The sequence below is a fragment of the Poecilia mexicana genome, unplaced genomic scaffold (assembly GCF_051168715.1).
Source record: "Poecilia mexicana isolate PSO_F unplaced genomic scaffold, ASM5116871v1 scaffold_11, whole genome shotgun sequence".
Classification (NCBI taxonomy): Eukaryota; Metazoa; Chordata; class Actinopteri; order Cyprinodontiformes; family Poeciliidae; genus Poecilia; species Poecilia mexicana.
The window spans coordinates 12,258,184-12,270,798 of NW_028263380.1; the positions used below are offsets into that span (position 1 = coordinate 12,258,184).

The following is a 12,615-nucleotide window of genomic DNA, read 5'->3' on the forward strand; positions in this document are numbered from 1 at the left end:
CTCAGAGAGCCCGTGTATCATTAATCCACGTTCTGTATCGGAGAGCATTGTTCTGTCCTTGTTTTTAATGGAGTAGGTAGCAGTTTTGAGAAATCGTTGCGCTGAGAGAACTCGTCTCTGTCAGCGGTAATCAATGCTGCGCTAAGGGCTCATTGAATCGCCGTTGGGAGGGGAGAGTCCAAAACCTTCACAGACGCCTAATCCCACCGGACACAACGGCACACGAAGGAAATCAGAGGAAATCAGAACGAACTGAAATATTTACTTTAAAAAAAAAAAAAGCATTTTTATTTGTTCTTTCATTCCTTCTCTTTTGCTGCTTAATTCATCTCTGAATGTCCTCTCCAGTCGAACTAATCAATGTTTTACAGATGCTTCATGATAGGTACTCCACAATCCCTGATGGTTTTTGCCTCATTTCTTTATTCCATCACCTTGCCAGGTGCCTTTCCTTTGTTCTGCCCCTGCGATCCGGTGCCGCGAGATTTTCCGCATTCACTTGAATTAGTCTATTTAAACTGAACCTGTAATAAGACAAAGTGGACGAGGCGTTCAGAGGTTTGTGGCGGCAGCAGAAAAGTGCCGCATGAGAGATAATATTCACCTTGTTCACTAAAACCTTCAAGATTTCTGACCACAGATCCACGTCTTGAGCGGGACGGTCAATGAACCAAACAAAGTAAAGGTGATGAAGAAGAAAGTTGAAATGATGAATGAAGGGTGCAGAAAAACAGAGATGCGCTCATCAAGATGTTCTTGCCGATAATCTGATTTGGTTAAAAACCCCGACCTGCTGATACTGATGGATATTGATTCTTCAAAGGGATGGAACAAAATTCCCAGTTGATTGACAGCCTGGACCAACATCCAATATCGGGTATTAGGAATGCTGTTGTCTTTTTAAATAGCTTCTCGCTCGTTTTGCGTTTCCTCGGATTTCATTTGAGCAGCTCACACACACTGAAAGAAATCTTATCTTTGAGTTGGAAAAAGGTAAGAGCTTGGGGCTGGTCAAATGTAAAATTGGCCAAATTGCGTCACCAAGCAATTACTCCGTGAATCGTTTTATTATTCTTACACTTTTTTTGCATAAAATTTGCTTCGGATCTCGTCCAGATCTTGGATTGTTCCTCCTCCCTTCAGGCAGAAGGTCGTGCTGCTTCTGAGCTCATAAATCAATGCTGAGAATCAACTTCTCGACTTGGCTTGTGCATCTCATGAACTGAGCCCTCATAGTGCGTCTTTGATTTTTCTGTGTTCGTGCTTACATAAACATTGTTTTTTTTTATTGTTGTAAATTTTAACTTCTCTCTGTAAACTGCTTTGGTCTCATTGATTTATTGCTGGTTTTTCCTCCGTGTCTCAGACTTGCCGAATTACAAACACTGGGATTGATTGTGCACGTGTACTTAATGTCTTTTAACACACTGATTATTTAGGAGATGTTTTTTTTTTGTTGGTTTTTTTTAGATGGCTAATTTAATCTTCTAGATACACTTTGCAGTTCAGGGCCACTTTTAACAGACTGCAGATAATTCCACAAATGAGTAATCGGTGTTTATTTTCCCACAGGGAGCTGAGAGAAAAGATCCAGCCAGAGATCATGGAGCTGATCAAACAGCAGAGGCTCAACCGTTTGTGCGAGGGGACCTGCTTTAGGAAAATCAGCAGTCGCAGGAGGCAAGGTGAGGCGCTCTGGACCCACACGTGGTTTTTAATTCACACTCCTCCATCCGCAAGGACTCCTTCTTCTGATTTCTTCCTCATATCCCTCCTTTTGATCTTCGTCACCGTCTCCTCGGTCCCTTTTCTTTGTGAAAACCAGGCACGACACATTTCATCAGCGGGGATCTTTGAGCCTCTGGACTGCTGCGAATCTGCACTCTTGATCACTTGCACAAATCCTCTGGCGCTCTCTCTCAACCTTTGAAGTCGAGAGACACGCAGTGGCACAGGGTGTCTTTTAAGGCATAAAAAATGCATCGCGAGTCTTTTCAAAAGTGCATGCGCGACATCTTTCCTACTCCCATTTGCCCTTCGACACACCTCCGCGGCATGCAAACATAGCTAGAGTTGGGTTCATCCGAAGGCGCTAAGAACAAACGTTTTATAAAGTGAAAACATGGAAGATCAGCGTAGTGATTTAACTGCAGATTCTGCAGCTGTAATAGCACTACTTTTCCTCAGTGATGGAAAATAAGAATGAACCACCAAGAATGTACACGTCTGCTCAGGTCAGAGTGCGTTAAAATCATCCAGTCTGACATTTTATATTCTATCTAAAAATGTAACAACCGTTACCATAACCCCTCCAACTTCTGCTCTCTCAAATAACATGCTTTTTATTTTTTATTTTTTTGTTGTTTTTCTTTTTGGAGGTGTTGTGATGGTCTCTCTGAGTGAGTTCATTTCAGCACTTTACATCCTCATTAGGATTTGTCTGGTCAGGTGTCATCTGGGTGCCATCAGAGCAGGATTACATAATCATAAACTTCAAAGGAAGACAAAAGATGACAAATCAGATTTGAGAGAGGATCCTGCATTAACGATCAGCTGTGATGTAAAACCCTCGCCGTCTTTAGTGCCGATATTCGGTGATGGGGGTTTTTCTTCTCTGTTTTATTACCCTTTCATGGTTCTTATCTCCGTGAGGGAATCCAAATCTCACCTTGAAGTGTTTTGTGCAAAAAGGTTTGGAGCGGCTGTCGTTATTGCGTCCCACCTTTAAGCCACAGAACCCACTCATCCTTACATGAGTCAAACTTTACGCCACCGTCGATACCTCGCCTCGCGGCTCAGAGGCATAACAGATTATCTTTAACCCTGAATGTATTTATTGCAGCTTGGTTTGACTTCCTCTCTTAGATTACCACTTATCCCGCTCCTCCGGAGCGTTGCTATCTCGGTTCTGTTTTAAGTGCTTTGCTTTTGGGTGAATCTGCTCAGCCTTCAAATTACTCCTCTCCTCTATCTGTCCTCCAACAACATGCACATATCCGTCTTTCCTCTCCTCTCTGAGCCTTTGTTCTCATGCCAGCTGAGCATGTGTGTAAATTTGGAGTGCACTTTTTTTAGATGCCTGAAGTAAGCTGAATGACGATTAACAGTTTGTTACATCTCTATTTTGTTTCTTTGCCGTTTTAAACCTGCCGCGGCTTCTTCTCATCTCACTGTTTAAAAATCCTCCATCCTGATCAGATGTATCCATAGCATTAAATATTAATTCACCTCAACTCCACTGTTGAATTATTCCCCTCTCTATCCTGTGCTGTCCATTTAAAACAAATATTTCTCTCGGAAAGCTTCTGTTCTTGAAGCGCACGAGGGGGGAGAAGGGGAAGTGCAGCGTCTCTCCAGCCTCCTGAGAGCGGTTTTATAGCTGGTAGCTGTATTTTCATCTCACCGAGGTGTACTTTATGAAAGGAAGAAAGTCTTGGCCAGAACTTTTTTTGAATCTTATCTTTCATGGCTGCATGTTGTTGAATCAGTCGAAGCCAAGAGGTGAGAGAGTTCGCGCTCCTGAGCGCAGACACCTGCAGGTGCACCGATCCATCAGCCTGACGGCGAAGCCGAACAGTCGATCTCGTCTCCTCGCCTCGCAGTAACCAAACGGATCTTTTTTCTTTCTTTTTTTTTTTTTTTTATCAATCTGCTCCCTGTGGATCGGTACCAGTCCACACCCGCCTGGAACCAGCCGGCTTGTTTTCAGCAATTAGGATATGGCAACTGTTCACACTCCAGCCAGAGCGTTGCTGTGCGTGTGCGTGTGTGTTTGTGTGTGCGTGTGTGTTTGTGTGTGTGTGTCCGCTCGCTGCCAGCGACAGTAAGCTTGATGCCCACTTTGGCAGAAAAAGATAAACTAAAAGAATATCGGACTTGCTGCAGAGTGGAGGAGAATTGCATCAAGCAACACTATGTAGAGTATAGGCCCCGATTCTTTAGTCTTAAAACCACTTTAGCTTCACTGTTTATCAACTTTGCATTCATTAAAATGTAGTCTGTGCCGGCGGATTTCCTTTTTTTTTTTTTTTTTTTTAAATAGGATTTTCTTCTTACCCACCGCTTTTCTAATATTTTTCAGTTTCATCATCCGGTTGCGTTTGCGTGAAGCTGCTGCTTCTCTGTGAAATTAATCTATGTTTAAAGCAGGATATTGTCACAGCAATTTAGCCATGTATCTGCTTGTAAACCCTCTCAATTATTAATAGGGGAAAAACACCGAATCACATTTTCCTGCATGAAAATGTAACCGTTTTTTTCCTGCTGCCAGGGCAGACGTTCCCGTTATTAATCTGATTCATCCTTGAATTTAGCCTCTTCAGGTTTCTCTGAGATTTTTTTTTTTCTTTTTTTAACCCTTGTCATTGGTTGACTTGAGGTTACCGGATATTGCTGCTGATTTTGGTGAAAACCGACTGTCTGTCGTCATGATCCCTCCCTTGTGGAGAAGATCTTCACCCGTCTGCGGGTTTTCCTCAAGGCTGTCTTTTGGCTCTGATCTTTTTTTTTTCTTTTTTTTTTTTTCTTTTTGTCAGCTAATTTTCTCTCTCCTCTTGATGACTCATGCTTTTTGCCAGCTGCTGTTTATTTCATAACTCGTCTAAATACATCTCTTGTTGATTCTTCCAGATAAGTTCTGGTACTGCCGGCTGTCTCCGAATCATAAAGTCCTGCACTATGGAGATCTTGAGGAGAGCCCCCAGGGAGAAGTCCCCCATGACTCCTTACAGGACAAATGTGAGTATCCATCAAATTTAGCTGAAGGTTTAATTAACAGGTTTCCAAACTGTTTCCTGTCAATGCTATTTGAGTTTTTAACACTGCTAACGTTGACATTTTTTATGAGCATTAAATTGTCAAACTTTATAGCATAATGTTGATTAATATCATGTTCACTCTTTATATATATATATATATATATATATATATCACCATACTTGGGTTTGGAGAAATCTTTTAATTTGATCAATATGTTTCTTTGGACTGGAAGTAATATTACCAATTTGAGATGTCAGAGTTATAAATTGGCAAATTGTCCATAGAAACATACAAGCAGCTGGTCAGCAGGTATAAAAAGGGCCTGATTGATATTTTGCCCAATAAATATGTTTTTCTGGCTTGTTGAGAAAGATTTTCAACATCCCGGCTTTGCTGGGAAACAATATCCCTTCTACGTTGTCCTCTTGACGTTTGGGAGATGTCGGTCTCATTTCCCCATAAGCAACAAGGTTCTCGGCTGAAACATAATAATTTTATGTTTCATTCGTCCAGGAGTATGAATCATTTTCCCCTTAACTGACAGTCTTATTTTTTTTTTTTTTTTTTAGCCTTAGTTTTTACTTGGATTTTAATTACTCGAATTAACCAAGCAGCCATCTGGGAGGGCAGAGTTGTGTGTGTGTTGTTGTTGTTGTTAACTGTCATCTGTCCTCTCTGCAGTGCCTGTAGCTGATATCAAAGCTGTTATCACTGGCAAAGACTGTCCTCACATGAAGGAAAAAGGAGCCCTCAAGCAAAACAAGGTGTGTGTTCAGTGTTTGCGTGTGCATGTGAACACATGCAAGCGCCTGGGTGGGTGTGTATCCAGCTAAGAAAACATGGGTGTGTGTGTGTTTGTGTGTGTGTGTGTAAGAGAGAGAGAGAGAGAGGTTGCGTAACATGATGTCAGTTACATAAATTCTGCTTTTGGAAATAACACAATAACTTACATCTCAGTGGCTTTCGCAGAGGCAAACGCATTCATCAGCAGCGTTTTGTTCACATAAATGACTAAATAGTTTGTTGTTGACTGAAATCAGTCGAGTTCCCCCCCCCCCCCCCCATTCCTGTTCTAATATGTCAGTAACATGAGCATTCACTCTGGAGCTTTAACCAGAATGAAAGCTCCGTCTTGTCTCCATCCATGTACACATCATTCAGTAATTTGCCCCTGCAGACCTTCATCCCCCACCCACAGGACTCCCTTATGTTACGTCTTGTACTGTAGACAAAGAAAGCAGCCGTCCGTTATATCCCTGTTAATTCTGCACTTTTCAGACTTTTATTTTAACCAAAAAGTCACGCACGTTTTCCTTCCACTTCACAATTATGTTCATCTTTGTGTTCTCTCCTTTAAAAACCCAGTCAAATACATCAGTTGTGAGGATAATAAATGTGGAAAAACGTCAAGGAGCGTGAATACTTTTGCGAGGCACTGTGCATAATGATGCGACTCAAATAAAATGTCAGAGTTTTAGACGTTTTAATGTCTTTCTGAATAAGAAAGGAAAATATGATGTACTTTTCCCCGGACTAGCCTGCATGTCTTTGTTTTCAGCAGCGCTAGCTGTACAGCTCTGTGGGCTGCCGACTTCTTATCATTTCATCCATCGGCTAAATATCTCTTCCATCGTGGATCGCTAAGCGCTTATAAAGAGACATGCAAATGCAGTAATACAGCATTTTTTTGGTTTTACAGTTCTTTAAAGCTATTGAGCCAAAACCCCCTTTGTTAGTAAAACACGCCTGCTTGGGACAGCGACTATTAAACGTACGGAGCATTTATTCTCTCGCTCAAAAACCAGAGCGTTTTTCCCTCTGAAACAAATGAACTGAAGCTGCATTATTTATTATCTGCCCAGAAAGTGCGGCTGGGCTGCAGCCTCAGACTAAATGTTTAATTATCTGCTGCCTGAATCCAGACTCGGAGTATACAGGTGAAATTGGTATTGGATTCCTGCTCTAGTCCACGCTGCATGTCGCGTTCCTCTGAGTTTTGAAATCCTGGTGTCTTCAGACACAGCGGAGGGCGAACGCTACATGGTTTTACGTCAGTCATATTCTAAAACTCATCTGTCTTTCATCCAGTACAGTCTGTAATATAGACAAATCTCATATTTTTCTAGCTGACCCTTTGTATTTCAAATTCTTTTACTCATTTGGATGCTAAAAACAAGCCGCTGATTTTTTTTTTTTTTTTTTCCTGCAGCACTTTCTGAAAGTCTGATGTCATATTGCATGGTGGAAATTGTTTTTTCGCATGCCAGTTCAGACATGTCCTCTGTATTAGCTGTTGTACCCCCTTCTGTGAGGTTTCCATAAGAACATATATCGCCTTGCTCAGTGGATAAAGATAGTTAATGGTTTCTGAAGGATAGCAGGATCACAACAGTTCAGCATATTTACCGCACATCACACACAAAAATATGACTTTCAATCTGTAATATTTGTTGCTGTGCTAGAAATCATGTCGCATAGTTTTCCCATTGCCCTCCTAAATTCACAGATTTGTGCTACGACTCCCCGCCTACCGTTTCGTTTTCCCCTCTTCCTCGCATATTCCATTTCTGTCGACGACTCCGGTGCCGTTTTTGCCCAGTTTCCCCAGCGCTCATCCTCGTCTGCTTTCTGCCCCGTCCTCTCTGCAGGAGGTGTTGGAGCTGGCTTTCTCTGTCCTCTACGAGTCGGATGAGTACTTGAACTTCATCGCTCCTGACAAGCATGAGGTAAGTCGGCAGAGGTCGACTTGGTGGCTGTTGGCTGCGTCAGACAGAATAAGCGTGTTTGATGAAGACAGGGACAGGCAGGTTTCTAAATATAAATCCACCGAGTGTCATATTTAGTTGATATACAAGTGTTTAAGTGATGACAGGGACGTACGACACTCGAGGCACTGATTTGTTTAGGTCCTACCTCTGTCTTTCTGTCTGAGTAAACGCTTGTCTTCGGGATGTTTTCAAGCACTTTTAAAACAGTTTTGAGTATAAAAGTAATTTGAAGTGAATGTAAAAACTGAAGTCGAATTGCATGTCCAATAATTGCTATGAAAAAAAAGTATTTGCACCCTTTCAAATTTGTTTGCTTTTTTTTTTTTGTCACAACTTAAATTTGGAGAGTTTTCCAGTGTGGTTGGTCTGCTTAAGGTCACATCACAGAATTTCCATTGGATTTAGGTCCAAACTTTGACTGGACCACTACAAAACCTTCATGATTTTTTTTTTTTATTCAGCAATAAACCTGCAGGTGTCCTTTAGATAATTGGCCTGCTGCAAACACAAATGTCCCAAAGGTCACCAGAAATCCTCCTTAAGGATTTTCTGGTAGAGAGAAGAATTGATGAGAATCGGGTGGGAAGCAGTGGTCAGGCTACTGGAGTCCCAAATCCTTGGAAAGGTTTTCTTCATGGCTACCAGCAGGTCGTCTACGGCCGATTTCCCGATTCCATAGGTTTCTCAGTAATCATGCCTCGGCAGAGTGACGCTGAACTCCACTTCTGCTGTTCACAGCAGTTGTTTCATGATTCAACAAGGGAGATGTCTAATATTAAAATTTGTCTTAGATCTGAAACATTTTAGAGGGTTGGGGAATAAAATGCAAAAAGAGAGGAAATCTGTTTGGGGTAAAGACTTTTTTACGTCACCGTATGGCATTTGCCTCGATGCAGCATCTGTTTGTCGACAGGAAAGAAGTTGATTGGAAAAGTCTGATTGTGTTATCAAGTCTAAACTGTAGGAAACGAGAGCCGAAGTCTGTCGTAATGAGGATTTTCAGCCCAGCACTGTTGAACTGAAGTATATTTTATAGACAACATCTTTGTTCCTTGGATTAATTTGAATGCGATGCTTTGGTTCGGCCCGTCTCTCTGCAGTACTGCGTATGGACGGATGGTCTCAACGCTCTCCTGGGGAAGGAGATGACCAGTGACTACACCAAAACAGACATGGACACCCTGCTCTCCATGGAGATGAAGCTTCGCCTGCTGGATCTAGAAAACATCCAGATTCCTGAGGCGCCTCCCCCGATTCCCAAAGAACCTAGCAACTATGACTTTGTTTACGACTGTAACTAGACCTGCACCCCCCCGCCCCCCTACCCGAAAAGCCTGAACCCCCTTCCCCCGCCCTCCCAAAACCCAGTCTGCACCGTCTGTATTCACTGGACCAACCAAGCCCCTCTTTTCTCAAATACTGGAAGAAGCATAAAGAAAAAGTGAGTGATAATGGTTAAAACGAACTCTAGGCGAGCTCTTGTTTCTTATCAGAGCTTTATAAGAGGAAAAATAGTAAATATTGATGTTAAATATTTGCACTTGATGGACCGAGGGAGTCAGTGCAGAGTCATCAGCCAGGGAGCGTTTGTTTGTTGCGTCTCCACATCGCCGCCATCGCTTTCCTCCTGTGACCTGATGTTTCCAAACTTTCTCTTTTTCTTCCTTCCTGCCCAGCCTCTTGCTGTCTTCTTGCTTCTGTAGACAAATGTGTTGAAATTTCATTCTCTTCACCTCCTTTGTTTTGTTTTTTTTTTTTTTTTTTTTTAGGTTTTTGTTTTGTTCTCTTTTTATTTTTATTTTATTTTCCTCAGGGTTTTCTTGTGAGGGACAAAGATTGCAAAGATCAGAGATGACAATTTTGTAAATGGAGAGGATTTTGTGTCACCTTGTCAGAAGTATTTATATTTTGTCACATTTCCACTTACTTTGTGGCAGCTAAATGTTTTGCAGCTAAATGTTTTGGATCTCGCCCAGCGGAGCCCATAGTTCATTAAAATACTTCTTTGTCTTTGCCCCAGTCTCGCTTAACACGCACTGAAGACTGTTCAAATAAGGTGATTCTCAAAATCCGACCACTTTACCACAGTATTTTTTTATACACACGTTGATGTTATTGAAAACCACAGCTGCTCGTTGCTCATTGTACATACGTACACAGTGGCAGTGCCATCAGACATCTGTAAGAGAGCCGCCATCGTTAGACGACATACTCTCATCTTTTTCCTAATTTGAGTCTTGTTTTTTTGTTTTGTTTTTATTTTGAAGACTGCTGTAAACGACAACATTCCTAAGCAATATCGGAGCTTTTGTTTTGTTTTGTCATGTGTAATGTGGTCATCATTTAGTAATTTTTAAAATTGTGAACAGCCTGGTTGTGGGTGCTTAGGTAAAGGGAATTTGACTTTTTCATTTCTCTCTGCGTATTTTTCAGACTAATGAAGGCCACAAAGTTGAGAATTTATGTATTTTTTTAATTTAAGGAAGAAAAAAGGAAGCATCATTTTTATTCCTAGTATGATTTATATATTTTTGTCCTTCCTATTTAATGCCTTCTTATCTTCATTAGAATTTTTTTCAAAGCCCCTAAAACTGCTGTTTACATTAAAACATATATTAAAAAAAATATCTGTCTTCTCTTCATTTATTAGCAGGTTTAGCACACAGTATGTTTAAATAAGCTTAATTTCAACATATCAGAGTTCGTGAACTTGTTTTAGTTGTCCCTATTGCAATACAGGGTGGAAAATTCCCAGTGTTTTACAGTGAAGGGATGGAATAACTAACTTTTTGCCATGACGTCACCCCGTTTTCTTTTGGCATACCTAATAATGACATAACATTTGAGAGGTCCCCAAGTGGCCAAATTTTCACAGCTTTTCACAATCAATTGCAAGCTAGACAAAAAAAAAAAAATCATACAGTAGCTGACGACACTTCCAAGAACTCCAGTGTCCGTGAATCAATGTCATCTGTCATCTTTGCTAGCTGCTGTATTTTTTTAAAATTTTTTTTTTTTTGGTGGGATTTGACTAAAAAGTACCCAAAGAGTCTGATTCTCTGTAGATCACTAAACCACCCTCTTCTGTTTGATCAAAACAGTTTTGATCTATTTTGGTTCAGAGTAAAGGGAACACATCTGGGAAAAAAAAAAAAAAAGTCTGCTGTGCTTTCTGCTAGTCTGGAGCTAATTCTGGTGAGATTCCCTTGAAGTTTCTATGTTTGAAAGACAACAGCAGTTCATGAATCATTTGGGATGATTGATGATGAGGAGGAGGAAGTACTAATTCAAGAAAGGCCCTTTTTCTGGTGGGAAATGAGTGTTCCCTTAATACACCTGAGACCTAAAAACATCTGAGGAAATTTAAAAGATAAACTGACTCGTTTCTGTATTTTTACGGTGCTCTTTGTGTATACATGACTTTGTCTCATAGCAGGTGCTTGAGACATTGATTAAGGGATGGACACTCCCACTGGACCGTTTCTGTTGTCCTCCCTCGATGTGTGGGACTGAAGCGAGACCACGGCGAGCTAAAACCATGTTCCTCCTGCTATTTTTATATCTACAGAAACCTGCAAGTGCTTACTGGAAAAATAAATTAGGAAAAATAAAGTCAAGTAAAATTTGAAGCCTTTCTCCAGAAGAAGGGATATTTTCGGCGAAAAATAATTTGAACTTATAAAACTTGCAGAGCCATTTTTCTCTTTATCTGGCTAATATGATTGAGTCAGGATTTCATTTCAGAATAGATTATATTCATAAATCTTAAAATAATAACTAGCAACATTTGCATTTCCTGTGAAAATGCCGTGTGAATGCTGTGAAATGAATCTTTTTAGTGAAAATTGCAGAAGAATTTGAAGTCGACGTCAAAAGAGTTGCAGAAGCGCAACAAATGGGAGGAGCAGCAGAATAATACAAAATCCTGTGAAAAGCTGGGCTCTTAAAAAAATAATCTCTCATCTGATTGGTGTGTTTTGTGACAGACCAGTCACTTTTAAGTATGTTTATGTATTTGGAACATAAAACCTGATATTGCTTTGGTAATTTGGTTGATTGTTGTTGCATTAGACTGTGTCTGAGTGAAACGTGACACAATTTAATCAGGATTATGACGCAAAAGCCCGACTTTGATTTAGTGTTTTCAAACTTCTAGTTTCCAGATACCGCTGACCTGCAGGTTTTAGATGTTCCCTTTAAAATTGGGTATTAAGGAGCTTTTATATCAGCATAACCTTAAAAAGAGCTACAGCTGTTTCTGCTTTGTCTTATCCATATTCATCCTACCTAAACAGGTAAGTTTGTCTATTAAAGATTAAAAGTATGCTGACTTTCTAAAGGCCAGCTGGTAGGCAGAGTTTTTTAAGACATTAATGATTCCACTTGTGTTTTTTTCCCCCAGCCTAACTCCTGCCAGTTACTCGTCTACTTCTACTTAGTGAGGCCACAAAAATACCCGAGTTGTATTTTTAATTGTCAAAATAGTTCATATATTACTATTCAGTGTTGTTCTATCAGATTTTTGTCCTGCTACATCTGCAGCAGACGTAGCAGGTCCAAGAGGGAATTTCTGACGTCCGTCTTCCCTGGAAACATGATTAAACTCATCCTAGTGGATCAGGAATAGTGTAGAGTTCTTGTTCTCCTTCCAGCGTGGCTTACCTGGAAAACTTCCCAATGGACTCATCCTGATTAGATACCCAAACCACCTCAGCTGATTTCTTTCATTTTAATTCACAAAAGCTACATTTTGGATTATAAGTTAAGCACATTTCATCTATATATTGTATGAAACCAATAAAAATAAAAGGTCCAACACCAGATTAAAAACTATTTTTTTTCTGTACTTTCAGAATATTTAAGCACAAAATCATTTTTGAACTACTTATGTAATTCTTATTAAAAGGTAACGTGTATGTGTGTGTTTTTTGTTTGTTTTATAACATTTTGTCATTTTGAGAACCGAAGATGAGAAACGTCACAAAAATCAAGCATTTTTACATACTCCGTTTTCTTTTTCTATACCAATTCAGACATGGAAAATGGTCAAATAAAATTCAAAACAAAACCTTCATGCAAAACCTCCACA

At 40.3% G+C, this 12,615-nt stretch overlaps 1 protein-coding gene across 3 annotated transcripts in view; it reads left to right on the forward strand.

The window, feature by feature from the left end:
- Window positions 1-10,684, forward strand: part of elmo1 (engulfment and cell motility 1 (ced-12 homolog, C. elegans)) — a 98,784-nt gene extending 88,100 nt beyond the window's left edge. For all 3 annotated transcript variants that reach the window (XM_088010207.1, XM_088010205.1, XM_088010206.1), the window contains 5 exons: window positions 1,573-1,685; window positions 4,630-4,737; window positions 5,440-5,522; window positions 7,407-7,484; window positions 8,627-10,684. In XM_088010207.1, the coding sequence (XP_087866333.1) occupies window positions 1,573-1,685; window positions 4,630-4,737; window positions 5,440-5,522; window positions 7,407-7,484; window positions 8,627-8,827 (583 nt within the window). In that variant the 3' untranslated portion in view covers window positions 8,828-10,684. The remainder of the gene's footprint in view (window positions 1-1,572; window positions 1,686-4,629; window positions 4,738-5,439; window positions 5,523-7,406; window positions 7,485-8,626) is intronic.
- Window positions 10,685-12,615: the final 1,931 nt, after the last annotated feature.